General features: G+C 36.1%; 2 protein-coding genes across 2 annotated transcripts; both read right to left on the reverse strand.

The window, feature by feature from the left end:
* Positions 1–2,448: 2,448 nt before the first annotated feature.
* On the reverse strand, positions 2,449–7,087 carry LOC113015215 (major histocompatibility complex class I-related gene protein-like). The gene is made up of 4 exons (XM_026157168.1): positions 6,956–7,087; positions 6,540–6,656; positions 5,935–6,175; positions 2,449–3,976 (listed from the first exon to the last, which is right to left on the reverse strand). The coding sequence occupies exons 2-4, from the start codon at positions 6,573–6,575 to the stop codon at positions 3,807–3,809; spliced, it is 447 nt and encodes a 148-aa protein (XP_026012953.1). The 5' UTR covers positions 6,576–6,656; positions 6,956–7,087; the 3' UTR covers positions 2,449–3,806.
* A 2,772-nt stretch (positions 7,088–9,859) lies between these two features.
* LOC113015193 (major histocompatibility complex class I-related gene protein-like) lies at positions 9,860–14,618 on the reverse strand. The gene is made up of 7 exons (XM_026157143.1): positions 14,573–14,618; positions 13,244–13,516; positions 12,455–12,733; positions 11,653–11,973; positions 10,240–10,344; positions 10,039–10,059; positions 9,860–9,954 (listed from the first exon to the last, which is right to left on the reverse strand). The coding sequence occupies exons 1-7, from the start codon at positions 14,616–14,618 to the stop codon at positions 9,860–9,862; spliced, it is 1,140 nt and encodes a 379-aa protein (XP_026012928.1).
* Between the last annotated feature and the right edge of the window lie 346 nt (positions 14,619–14,964).

A 14,964-nucleotide genomic window follows, 5' to 3' on the forward strand; every position in this document is an offset into this window, starting at 1 on the left:
CAATCATTTTACTGCTGTAAAATCCAACTTTTGTCTTATTTAAAATATAAATCTAATATAATCTGCTTCTTAATGTATGTTCTTTAAAATACAGCGTGTGTTTTTAATATATTATAATTATAATAATTATTATGTGGACATGCATATTAGATCGTTTTTTAGTGAAATATAATCCCCCCAGAAAGGCCGGAAATGCCCAGAAACTTACTTTAAAACTAAATATGTTCCCTAAAACGGTGACAGAGCTACAGACCCATGACAGCCTTACACAGGTAGCCAGCAGCTGTGACCAGCACTGCTTGTGCAGTTAATAAAAGGACAGGTAATGTTTGTCGCGCTGTTGCACACACAGCACGCTCGTTTGTTTCAGTTCGTCAGTAGCAACAAGACAGCTTACCAACGTGTACGTAATAAGCTAATACTCCTGGGTGCTACACAGTACAGTGTGCGCTGTACACCTACTTACTGGTTTTGTCGCATCAGTCTGTGTCTCTGAGTTAACTTGTGTTTCTCCTACAGCTCCGGACCGCAAAAAATGCGCGTGCTCTTTGTGAGCTCGTTCCCGGCTCGTAACCAGCGCGTTCTGCCCTCGAGGGCGATCATTGGTTAATAGTGATCATGTGACTGATGCAAGCCAGATCCTTTTATTTAGCAAAACTGTGATTAATAGTTAAATATTATTGTTGAGGGGCACAGACAGGACTCCGCACGCACACACACATAAAAAAATAAAATAAAAAAAAATTTAAAAGTTGCCTCAACAAAAGGGCACTTTGGGCACTCATCAGGAAAGGGGCGGGTGCTCAAGCCCCTCTAGCCCCCCCCCCCCCCCCCCCCCCTCTGCACGTCCCTGCTGATTCAGTTAGCATTATTGGCGCTGGAGTCAAAGGAAATTAGTCTAAAAGAGGACTGTTTGATCGGTGATCAAATGTGACAAGAGAAAAGCAAAACAACGACAAAATTAACCCCATTCTTTTTACTCTGACGAAGATGTTTGACCAAATCTGGTCATCTGGTTTGCATCTGTTTTGCATGCGTTTGTAACGTCGACATTAAATTATTAAACCAACATCTATAAAAATGTGTGTAATGTGCGTATTGATCCAAAAACCTTCTAAACACTTGTTCAACGGGGCAAATATGTTATGGCACGAAATATACCACGTTATACAGTAAAGACTTTGCTACCGTCGGCGATAATCAAACACAGCTGTAGTTTCCGTTATCACACAGTGAGTAATAAAAAAGGTATTCGTTTTGGTGAGGTTTTTATCAGCAGTTATTTTCGTGAAAATCAGGCTAAAAAGAGCTTTAAAGTAAAGCGAAAGTTGACGCCCTGCTCTGGGTCAGATGAGTTCAAAATATTTTCTCTTTACCTGCAGATGACGTGGAATAAAAAAAGAAGCAACATGAATAAAAACATATTGTCTTCATCGTGATCCTGTAATTACTGCTAGAATAATTTTGCTGTTAATTTTCGCTGAGCGGTTCAATTCTAGAAACCCGTTAGGTTTTATGTACCGTACGTGTAAAAACAGCGTCTTCCTGTTCCTTTCTTTCACAGTAAAAGTCCTCGAAATCAAGACTAGCGTCCAGTGTTAAAAAAGACAGAATGTGTTTTCCTTTTTTTTAAAAAACAAAACAAAAACCCAAAACGGTAACGTTTATAACATTCTCACGTGCTTAATTCTGAGCAATCGTAGCAGTCCATTTCACTCTCGTTGATCAGCACAATTTTAACCCTTTCACGCATAGTGGTCACTACAGTGGACAGCTATTCATAGGCTGTTTTCTTGTATTTGTATCAGTGTTGATGGTATACTTGCACATAAACACAACACAGTGAATATTATTCATTCATTTGTCAAAATCATAAGTCAAAACATATGTTGTCCATTTAAGTGGACATGTAAAAACATGAAAAGTACATGTTTAAAAAAAAATCAAGTTCAAAAATCTTTTTTTCATGCCTAATGATGAATAAAAATACTTATGAAAAAAAACTGATTATGGTTGTCATAATTCATGCATGAAAGGGTTAAATCACTCTCTGCTGAGCAACCTCTGAACCATGGTCAAACTTTGTATACACTGTCAGTGGGATTTTTTTTTAATGAACTTTATTGAACAAACAATGAGTACAAAACATACAAACAGATGAAGTATACAAAAGAAAAGGACATGAACGCACAAAACCAGGGGTAAAGAAATAATTATATGAATACATGCAAAAATTCACATATTTGTATTGTTTTGAGGGCCTTTTTGTTGGTGGAGTCTGATATTGATTTTATGTACAATTCCACATCCTTTAGAAAACGACAGCAATATGATATTTTATCAGAAAACTTACATTTATGGATAAAAAATTTAGCAAAAAATATTAACAAATCTATTAAAAAAAACATTTATCGCTCTTCTTGGGGAACTTAAAGAAACAGAATAAAACATTTTCTCATCGTAAACTCCCTTAAAATATGGACAAAAACAAACCTGCTAAATTCCTTCCAGAATCTCTGTCTAGAAGAACAGTACCAAAAAAGATGTGTCACAGTTTCTGGATGATCCCCACTGAAAGTGCAATTATTATTTATGTCTCTTTTAAATTTTACAATGTGGTGACTGGCTGGGTAACATTTATGAAAAGTTTGAAATTAAACTTCATTCACCTTATTTACAGTTAGATATTTATGGGGGATCATCCAGACTGTCTTCCAGTTGATATCCGGAACATATCGATTTCAGTACGATATTATATATGGGAGAGAAACGATATCTTCTTGGAATAAACTACATATTCTCTTATTGTTCCTGGGAAAAGCAGATTTTCCCCACTGCTGACTCAGCTGGATCGGGGAGAGCGACTGAGGTAGATATTGAGCTGTCAGTGTTTTTATATAACATTAAAGTATCTGAGGAAATGACATCAAGCACCACTGAGAATTCCACTGACTGGAAAATGATATAGTGCAAGGAATTTGTTGTATGTAAGTAAGTAATTGTCCCTCTTTATTAACAAGCTGAGCCACCAATAGGATCCCATTTTGGACCCAAGTTTCTCCTCCCGGTGGGACAACAATAATTAGACAACAATACAAACAGAATTTGTAAATGTGAATAATTAATAACACCTTCAGAAAGACACAAGAATGTTCATTAAACTGCCTAGACTAGCATAACAATGCTGGCCACCACACAGAAGGAAATGTCCAGTGCACTGTAAGGCTCAGAATCACTAGTTAAATTGGCTGCTGTGTTGCTTAAGCTGGAAGAGCAACCAATAAAGTGATTGTGATTAACTTCACAAGGTGTCACTGATAGGCTTCCCAACAATAGTACTTGTTATTTCTTTATACAATACTGACTAATTGAACTAATTGAAATACATCCATCCATTCTTTTCCACTTATCCTTGTAACAACCACCCCTGTCTTGTTGTTTTGATGCTAATTTCTTCTTCATCTTTCCTGCTTGTTTGGTTTCACGGGTCATAAGTTTGACACCCCTGGTATAAACTGTGAACCTGAAATTTAAACTGGATTCGTTTTAAGAATACTGATAACATTGATATCTTGCATTTTTGGAATAAAAAAACAGTTATAACTTTATATATACAAGCACTGAATTTGTTTCTTCTTGTCTATTAGAATCTCCATTAGTTATTCAGTAGTAACAGCTGCAATTCTTGGATTCCAAACAAAAACTTTGGTGAGAATGTTCTTCTTGAAATCAGAGACCTGAAACACACACTCGTATCTGCTCCAGTCTTCTGGTCGAACTGATAAAACATTCAGATCAACACTCATCTAGAAGGTCCCATCATTGTTGGGGAGGATCTCTCTGTGGGGCACAACTTCATCGGTCTCCTTTCCATCTTTCCTCCAGAACATCACGGCTCTGTCTGGGTAGAAACCTGTAGCGTGGCAGCTGACTGGAGAGGAGAAAGTCCTCTGGAGGAGAGACACTGAAGGAGGAACTGGAGAGTGGGAGGGTGGGAAAGTCAGAGAGTGAGAATGGATGAAAGAAATAATAATGAGAAAGGAAAAACAGGTAAAGAAAGAAGATGAGAATAAACAAGAAATTCAATAAAGAGAAAAAGAAACACTGACAGTGAAACAAGTGTTAGATGAAAAACATGGCTGCAGCAGTAGAAAATAACTGACATGAACTGTGAAGATGTGAAAATCAAAACTAAATCTGTAATTCAAAACAGAGTGAGTGTCACCAGCTTATTAGCAGCTGGATACGGATGTATCATGGCACAATCTAAACTAAATGCAACTTTAGAAACACAGATATATTATCAGTAACTACTGCACGAATGGAAATGTTGAACTCATGAATGCACTAAATGAAAACACATGGGTTCGGTTCATGTAAAATCATTCTTTTAATCACAAACATTAATATAAAATCATGTAAATCCATCCATCCACCAGCAGCTGAAGCTAAAAGAAAAGTTGGAGAATACACTGTTTGGAAAACGCTGAAGAACTCTTTCAGTTCCTCTCCTTATGGGCACAACTGCAGATTATCTACCTCAGTCTCACCTCTCTGTCACACCAACCCTCTGCTTGTCCTTCACTACATCCATGAGGCTCCTCTTCTCCTCCGGCCTGGCACCTTCACATTTAACATCCTTCATCTTAAAATATCCTCTACCCGTCCGGTGCACACGTCCAAACCATTTCAGCTTCGCCTCTTTAGCTTCATCTCCAAACTGCCCTGCCTGAGCTGAGCTACCCCTCTGAGGGATTCATTTTTAATTTTGTCCATTCTGAACATCTTAACATCTTCAGCTCTGCCTCCTGTCTTTTCGTTAATGCCACTGTCTCCAAACCATACCTCATAGCATGTCTCACTGCCAGTTTGTAAACCTTCTCTTTCAGTCTTGCTGAATGCTCCTGACACTCGTCTCCACCCACTCCACTCTGTCTCTTTCTACCTGCCTCCCACTCATTCACACGTGTATATTCTGTCGTGCTTTAACAGACTTTCATTCCTCTTTTCTTCAGAGCACACCTCCACCTCTCCAGGCTCTCTTCCACTTGCTCTCACTACAGATCACAACATTATTTGCAAATATCACAACCCACAGAGACTCCTGCCTGCTTCCATCTGTCATATGATCTATTGTACACTCTATCTGGATCCACAAAGACACAACTCGTTCTGAGCTTCTTCTTCTGGCTTTACTTTTCCTCCCTGGTTTCACATGTGTCCAATCAGCTCTGTGTGTGCATGCAGCCGTGTCTCTTCCTCTGACAGTTGTCAGTTTGTCTGTTTTGACATGATTTGACCCAGTAGTCGACTCCATAGTCTTTGTTCTTTTCTAGATTCTTTTTTTGGCAGCAGTTTGTTCTGATCAGCTTTCATCAGAGCTCCTGTTTTCTCAATTCAAGTCTGCATTTGAGTTTGTTTTTTTGTTTCTTTTGTTGAAGCTTGACATTTTGCTGCCCATGCAAATAACTGATTATCAGTTATGAATATCTCACTTTTTCAGAGAGGCCCCTTACCTACAAATAAAGGATAAAAACTACCCAATGGATTGATATACATAGACTTAGTGTAGAACTATAAAGAATATATGTTATAATGTTAAAACTGGAGAAAACCACGAGTGTCCATAATGCTGTGTGTGCTGGTCACCTGGTCTTGATTATTAGAACACACTATAAGTAACAGTGCACCACAAATTTCTGTTTCCTTATTTGTGTCTTGTGTCAAACTTACTGATAGAAATGTGAAACTATAATTGTCCATAAAATGTAGCAGTAGAGCAGTGTTTGTACACAACTTTTTTCATTCACCTTCAAAATCATTAAATACAAAATTAGCCTCAAAGCTTTGTCCTTTAAAAGATAACTGTGTTGTTAGAAAGATAACTCAAAATAAAATAAACACCACTGCATTCACGAGGTCATGTGATTCTACCTGTTCTCTGCAGGGAGCTGTTCCCACCGTCCAAAAACATCTTCAGCCGCTCTGGACAGATGTCAGTGAGGAACACTTCATTTAGCTTTGTTTTATTACTGTCAGCATCCCAGCTCTGTTTGGCAGCGTCAGCCTTCAGTGAAGCCCATGACAGTGTCTTCAGATCCGGTTCAATAAAGCCATACTTCAAAAAGCCAGACTTCTCTCCAGTGCTTTCCTCATATTCACAGCCACTTCTAATCTGTAAGATGCAAAAACGTGGAACGAGAGAGAGAGACTGAACTATGATACATATATTAATCTAAAAGACTAAAATTTTGAACAATTCTGTAAATGCATTGTTTTGTCATGGTTTTTAAGAGATGTTGATATTAGTAAAGTCTGATCATTCCTGATCTCATCTGAGAAGCACAACATTAAAACTTTAAATCTTTCACGACTAGCAAAATAGTTTTCCTTAGGTGTATCTCATGGTTTATAATAATCAGACAGAAGGTATATAAGAAGAAATAAATAAATACCGTAACCTTCACTATGGTTGAACTGCTGTTTCAAACTAATAATCCGCGCTCTGTAGGCGCTTGGCTGAATGTTAAAGCACTCACGTTTGTACCACTCCAAGTAAACTGCCTCGACGCCATCAACCACAGCAATACCCACAAACTGTGTGACGTTTGGGACTCCAGCAGATCCGGTGAAGTGATTTATCGGCGAGTGTTTCACTGTGAAACAAGCATTTTAATATGTTATAAGATTAGATAAATAAAATATCCAAAAAGTATGAAAAATATAACTCCTGTAGTTATTTTTTTAGTTATTTCAAGTGTGAGCAAAGACCAACTGTGAGACAAGATTAGCAATAAAAACTACGTTTAAATCTATAAGAAGAGGATTCGGTTATTATTCCTGAATGTGGGTGAGGAAGTTCAGTTAACAAAGGTCAGACTAACACAACGTTAAAGCAAACGCGCTGCAGATGTGAAAAGCTGTTAGAGCTAAAAGATTCAAAAGGTTTTATTACCTGCAGATGAAACAGAAAGAAAAGAAGCCGCGAGAATAAAGTCATCCTGTCCTCATCTTGTAGTTACTGTTAGAATAACTGTTGATCTTGTTTACTCTCGATGTACCGTTACTGGAAACCCGTTAGGTTCAGTACGTGAATAAAGTTAAAAAAAAAAAAAAAAAGGTTCAGTGTGTGTGGGATAAGGGCGTCTTCCTGTTCCTTTCACAGGAAAAGTCCTAATTATATAGACACATATACATTTATAAGTGTAGGTTGTTTTCTCTCTTTTATCCTGTCCCTGACATACATGCTAAGTGACGAGCGTGCATAAAATTGTTTCTAAAAATGTAGTATCAGTTCAGCACTTTTTTCTTCATAAAGAAATAATGTCATTGTTTTGGTTTAAAAAAAATGTAATTTAATATGAAAATATAATAGGCAAAAATTGAAAAGCAGGTTATATTCCTCTTGAAATTAAAAAAAAAATAGATGATTCGTCGACAATAATATTTCATAATAATAATAATGATAATAATGTGTTGGGCTGACAATTACACTAAAGACTGAAGACTGGACTCAAAGTGAAACGTTTGGTTATCTGTTGGCAGGTAATCCACAAAGGTAAAAACATAAAGTCCAGAAACGAATTATTGAATCATAGGGTTTTCTTTCCCCCTGGCTCCTTTCCTCAGTTAAACTACTGGAACAATGCACAACAGCAAACGTATGACATTTTCTTCTTGGTGCCACATCCTCTTTGCTACTCAAAGCAGGACTTACCAGTCTTCCTCTTTGCCATTCCCATTTATTTAGGAATTAACTTTCTGATTTTACACCCTGAATTATTTTCCTGTGAAAGATTTATGTTACAATACTGCCACAAACTCCACACACATAATAATTATCTTGCTTGTTAAATTTCTCAAGTCTGTTATGTCACAAATCCACGCTCCTGTGGAACTCTCTCAGGTCTGAACCACCTGACCTTTGAAATTGCTGTTGCCATTTCCCCTTAACACATATGTGCACTGATGCCTCTACAACACAGAGCGCTCCTTTTATTTACACCTATTTCCTCAAGTCAGTTGAGCTCTACTTTTCTGCATGGATTATCTATTATATTTCACTTTCCAGCCAAAACGTCCAGTTCAGATGCAGTGTCTATTACCCTGAAAGTGATGATATCTTTAACAAACCTCCATGACTCCTGTAGGACCTGTTTCCTCATTCTAACTGAAAATTGGTTGGTTCAAAAAAGGACCATTGCCAATCAAGCTTCTAGCATTCCACCATTGGTTATATCCTTATTCCCACTTACACAGACTTTGTCACTTCCCGATAGAGTCCTTTTTATTTATTTATTTTGTCAGATACATATAGAAACAATCAAGCCACTCATTTTCTTAACCTTTTATGAAAGGAGGTACACTGGTTTGATAAGCACTCTCATGACTACCTGCACTATCATGACTATGTCTTTTGGGAAGGTGATCTTTTGTACAGTTTGCAAACGTTACTAACGTCATTCTTGGTTGAGAGAAAAAGTTCCAGACGTAACATAGATGTGGTTTTAACACATGAGATAAGAAACAACTCATCAAGACAGTTGACAAAGTAGCAAACTTTATGCACCAAATCAAGTGTTAAATCTTTTTACATGTTTTGTTTTACAGAAACCTGTCGAATTTCTCTCTCCCACAGTCTCTTTTTTTAAAAAATACAAATTCATTTACAAAAGGAAAATAAAAAAGAAATCAACAAGTAAATGCAAAAATGTGTACTTTTTTTTTTTTAAATAAATAGTTCCATAACTGAATTATGAAGGTCTGTTACGCAGCCTCAATGAGTTTTTTGTGACAGACTGTGCCAGTTCCAGGAATTCATTAATAAGTGTTAATTGTGTTGTTAACTTTTTATTTGCCACTGACATGTGACAGATTTTGCCTGAGCATACATGTTTCTCAGTTACTTTGAAATATATTTTCAAATATTTATCAGTTTTCAGAGTTTTTAAGAAAACTTTCAACAACTGCCAGAATTGTTTTGAGGTTTTGATGCAATCTGACACCTGACTCTACAGTGACACCTACTGGCCTCTGTTATCATTGTCATATCTTAATGATGTTCCATGTAACATGAATTTTACTCTAAATAGAATTAAAGATTATAAATAGAATTTATAATACTTTAACTTTACTTCACTCACTATGTAACTGTATTACACTCATTATCTGTGAGTAGATGTTATCCAGTTTGATCTTCACACTGTCAAACATAGCTATTCCATATCAGTGGGTTTTATTTTCAAAAGCATGTTTCTCTGATGGACAGTGGATGGACCTCAGTGTCTCTTTATGTTAGAAAACCCAACAATTCTCAGCATTGTTTAAACTAAACAATGGTCAACAGAAAACAGCAGTGTGTGTGTGATTCATAAAGAAATAGACACATAGCACCTCTTGCAATGTTTGTAATACCATTAAAAAGGAATTATTTAACTGAGAATATAACTCCATGAAGAAAACAGTTTCAACTTTAAAATTTCTAATAAATAGCAGAGTTGAAAGAAAAAAAAAAATTAAAAAAAATAAAATGTAAATATTTTACCTCATTTTATTTTATTACTTTTTATTGTTGCTGTTATTATAAGCCAGGTCTCCAGTCATGAAAAATATAATGAAAGAAACCAACGTGATGAAGGAGGTGGTTACGTTATTGACCTTCTCTGCTGAATAAATGAATAACCAAAATGGTGCAAGTAAATTATTTATAGACAGAACAGTTAAAATATAGTGAAACATGAAAACTGTTTGACTTGAATGACTGAACAATCCTTTGGATTAAAAAACAAAAAGAGAAAAACGGTTTTTCCACAAAAAATAAAGTTCACATAAACAAACTATTCTTCTTCTATGTGTTCGTTTAACTGAAGATTTGAACACTGTTTTCTGGGTCCTGTGTTTGTATGTGTGGATCTTGTTTCAGTTTCTCCAACAGTTCAGCAGTGTTGCCAGGCACTGTTATTTCCAAAGAAGAAAAATCACTGGTATTCTTTATAAAATACATAAACTGTATATCAGAGTAAAACAAGTTGTACTTACACGGTGAACTTGAGTTTCTGCCTGAAATAAAAAGAAAAGCAATCATTTCAGGCATTTGTTCTACATTACAATCAAAGTTTCTGTCATATATATTCAAAAATAAAAGTGTCTAATATAAACAATACCAAAGAAATAATATAACTGAACCATGCACTGCTGGTCCTGGTTCATTGATAAACTCAGCTCCTTTGATTCTCTGACCTTTCCTCTTCTTGTAAACAGCAAATCCAACAACAGCAAAAAGGATGAGAAGAACTGGAACAACCACTGCAGCAATGATGGAGATCATCCTGTCAGAGGGATTCTCTGCTCAGTAAAAACAGACAAACAAAATCAAATCTGCAGATGAAGCAGGTTAGAATAAACATATTTACGAGTAAAGTAATAAAATAAAGTAATATTTAAAATATCCTGGAAGAGTAGTTGTAAAACAGCTAACTGATCATTTGTTCTGTTTTAAATGTGTTTTGAATCTATCTGATAGTTTTCAGTTTGTTTAGGTAAATGAAGAGTAATTTGTCACATATTTGATACAAATCTCTTAAACTGACAGCATATTTTAAAAACATAGAATCTTGCATTTGGCTGTAAAAATCTTCTAACCAGATATTTAGTCTGGATGGCTTTGCTGAAAAATCTCTGAGTCATTTTTGAACAGGATATATCCTTCAGTGTTCAAATTAAATTAATACGTAGTGTGTGCAATATTTCTAAAATGAGAAACATCTGTCTGAGTGATCCTAAAAAACGAGTTCATAGATTAAATACTTCTCGGCCGGATTACTGTCATTCATTATTATCAATTTCCCCTAAATATTTCCTAAAAAGCTTTAAAAAGCAACAATATTTCTCTCATAACATACTCTCTACAGTATTTACAAGTAGAATGGGAGACAGAGCCTTCAGCTTTCCGGCCTCTCTTCTGTGGAACCAGCTTCCAGTTTGGATTCAGGAGACAGACACTATCTCTGCTTTTGATAAAGCTTATAGTGAAGGCTAGATCAGGTGACTTTCTATACCTCCTTTAGTTATGCTGCTATAGGTTCAGATTGTTCTAGGAAGTCACATGATACACTGTGATGCACTGTGATGCACTGAGCATTTCCTCTTTACTCTTAATTCCCCACGTGTTTATAAATCACTGTAACATGTCATCACATTGTTCTCTTCTTTCTACGTTAGTCTGTGATTTATCTGCTTCATGCTCTCTTATATCTCTTCTTTTCTCTTTCCCTCACCCTAAACCAGTCGATGCAGATAGCTGCCCCTCTCTAAGCCTGTTAAAGTGTTGCTTATAGACAGTAGTTTGATTGCTGGGGTTTTCTTCTTTTATTCTGATTTGGTGCTATGTAAATTAACCTGATTTGAAACTTTTGCAACAATGGGTTTCTTAATAATAATAATAATAATAATAATAATAATAATAATAATAATAATAATAACAGTAACAGTTTATATTTACAATGAAAGAGAGAAAATGATTGTAATACATAATAATTAAAAAAATTAAGACATTCATTTTCCCCACAGTGACAGCTGTTCCTCCTGGGATTAAATATAGGACAAAAAAGTCAAGCATTATATTCGAGACAGCAAACAAAACGTTTCTCTCACCTCTGACAGGTATTATTTTTCCACAGTTGGTTCTGATCACTTTTTTATCCAGTTTGGTGATGATGTCATCGCCGTCAGAGAGCTGAAACACACAGTCGTATCTGCTCCAGTCTTCTGTTGTGACTGATGAAACATTCAGATCAACACACATCTGGAAGGTCTCATCATTGTTGGGGAGGATCTCTCCAGGATCCACACCATCATGAAGCTCCTCTCCATCTTTCCTCCAGAACATCACGGCTCTTTGAGGGTAGAAACCTGTAGCGTGGCAGCTGACTGGAGAGGAGGAAGACTTCCGGACGAGAGACACTGAGGGAAGAACTGGAGAGAGAGAAAGAGAAGAAAATATCAAAAGGATAACAAGAAGGGTTTCGTTTTTTCCAAATCTGACAATGTTATAGCATCTTGATAACATCTAATAAATAATTGCAGACATTTATTTGACAAAAAAATGACACATTAGAGCATCATCAGTTAAAACACTGTCATACATGCAAGACAAAAATGTATCTGGGAAAATTAAACAATAAATAGAAAAGAAATAACAGAGTGGTTGCTGATGCATGTCGTTTGAAAATTCTACTTGTGCCTGAAAATGTTTCTGATCAAACTGTTGATAAAATCTTACAAATGTACAGGAGATCCAGCCCAGTTTCAGTTACTTTCTAAATCATTAAATATGAAATCAGCTTAAACTTTTGTGCCATTTTCTTTTAAAAGAGACCTGTATTATTAGAAAACGATGCAACACAAAATAAACACCACAGCATCCTTGAAGCTACATCAGCTTATGTGACTGTACCTGTTCTCTGCAGGGAACGTTTCCCACTTTCCAAAGACATCTTCAGCCACTTTGGACAAGTCGTACTGAGGAACTTGACGGTGTATTTTATTCTATTTTCATCAGTGTCCCATCTCTGTTTGGTAATGACAGCCTCTGGTTTCAGTACGATCCACCTTAATGTCTTCATATCAAATTCAAGAAAGTCTTCTCCATTGTAAGCATACCGTAAAAAGTTGATCATCTCTCCAGTGCTTTCATCCCATTCACAGCCACTTACACTCTGTAAAATGTGGATACCTGATGAGACAGAAAGAAAACAAAGACTGCAGTGAACTGCATTAATGTTGTGCATTGTATGAGGCACTACTATTCTCCAAGATTTGAGTATTAGTAGTTGAATAATTTAATCAATTGAAAAACATTGCAGATTCAAATTAACGTCTGGTTATTTGTGTTTAAAACAAAAAAGGTTTAGAAGGACAAGAGAAACAAAATGATTCAGCATAGGAGTCATCTTAGAAGAATGTAAAGATAGAGATATGTATATTTTCTTAAGATTGTTATTATTGTATTATATTATATTATTATTGTTAAAATAAGTAAAATTGAAATCTTAACATTTTTTAACACAAACTTTTGTATTTTTATGATGGTTTTAAGGTCTCAAATAAGAAAGAGGCCAACGAAATTAAAACTTGAAATCTTTCATGATTAACAAAAAACTTTTTGTTATAAAGTCTTGTTTTGCTTTGTTATATCTAATGTTTTATAATGATCTGACATGAGGCATAACAGGAAATACTTTACCTCCAGCAGGTTGGTTGAACTGCTGCTGTAAACCAAAAATCCAGGCTCGGAATAAGTTTGGCATAGTCACAAAACACTGTACAGTCAAAGACTTCAGCTGCTGAGGGTTGTCATCTAATATTTTCTTTGCCCAGTCCTGTCTTGGTTCTAGTAATTTTTTCCTGCTGTCACAGTAACCCGCCTGAATGCCATCAAACACCATTTCACTCAAAAACTCTGATATGTTTGCGACTCCTGACGATCCAGTGGCCACATGCTTCAGTGAGTGTTTTGCTGTGAGACAAACAATATTGTTTTATAGTTAAAAATATGCAAACAATGTCAGCAGCCTAACAGAGGTGTAGTCCACTTTGTTTTTTCTAAGTGAGGACAAAAAAAATATTATATTTAGGTTGATCATTTGAAATTCAGTTGTTACTTTAAGAGTATTTCATGGATTAAATAAAGACCTAATCAGTGATCTAGTATATCTAGATAACGAGTGCCAAATTTAATACGGTCCAGTCAAAAGAAAAACTGCTGTTTCATCTCATTAAAGAGATGCAGTGTCAGTTTTGTGACTGACAGGCCAAATTAGCATGATGATGCACTTGTGAGTCTTTGAGTCGTCTACCAGAAGTGCGCTAATGTGTAGCCTATACACAGATGCAGTTAGTTTATTTCAGTGATTACATAAAAGAACAGCTCATATTAGTGGCTTAAATATTGACCAGATGAGGCCACGTGTCCAGTGGCAGGTAAGATGAATGTGAGAAGAAGAATGATGGTAAAGAAAAATCAGTATGGTTTTCTATACAGGTAAACTCATTTGTTAGAAATGTGTGAGGACTTATCCAGAGGAGAGCTGTATTATTACATTGTTATTACTTTTCCACTATTAAACACAAATAGTATATGTGTAACAGCTGTACGATAGAAGAACACAAGACATCAGATATCTGTGGTAATGAAGATAATGTCTAATATGTAAAAATGCGGGGGGTGTTAAGCTATGGAACTTATTAGTCTATTTTACATATTTTAAGATTCAGACATTAAAATGAAACACTAACACAGTCACGTTATCAGCTCGTTATCAACTCACAGGCCTCTGGTAGGACCAGAGCTTGAAGGAGGAGGGGGGAGAAAAAAAAATAAAAATGCTACAGTGCCAATAAAATTCCATTGCTGATCCACGTCCTGTTCCATCCTGTTCTGTATCATTATTATTCCACAAAGTGAATATTGAAATTTACATTGGGATCATGGTAATTATCGACGCTTACTAAACACGCTGCTGGAGGTCAGGTGAGCCTGCTGTCACAGCTTCAAAATTTAAGTTTTTCTTACCTGCAAATAAATCACGGCAGAAGAAAAACAGCAAAAATAACTTCATTTCCTCGTTATCCTGAAAGCAGCATTGGTAACCGTGAATTTGGTGGACGTTGCTTTTGAAAGCCCGACAGAGTACAAGGTTCAGATTCCTCCCCTCTCCTTCTCTGTTGCATGTCCACTGATATGGGATTAATAACCTGCCATAAACTGAAACTGGAAGAAGAAGCTTTGATGATTTAAATAAGCCTAATTCCTGTAAGTCTTGTAGTATGCGAGAAATTGTATTGTCTCTATGTAAACATTAGGAAACCAGAGTTGGGGAGACTGTTAGGATATCTATTATGTATTATTCCTGTCAATGTAACATTTGGTGCAGTATTGTCAGCCTGCAGACACGAGTGATCCAG

The sequence above is a fragment of the Astatotilapia calliptera genome, chromosome 22 (assembly GCF_900246225.1).
Source record: "Astatotilapia calliptera chromosome 22, fAstCal1.2, whole genome shotgun sequence".
Lineage (NCBI taxonomy): Eukaryota > Metazoa > Chordata > Actinopteri > Cichliformes > Cichlidae > Astatotilapia > Astatotilapia calliptera.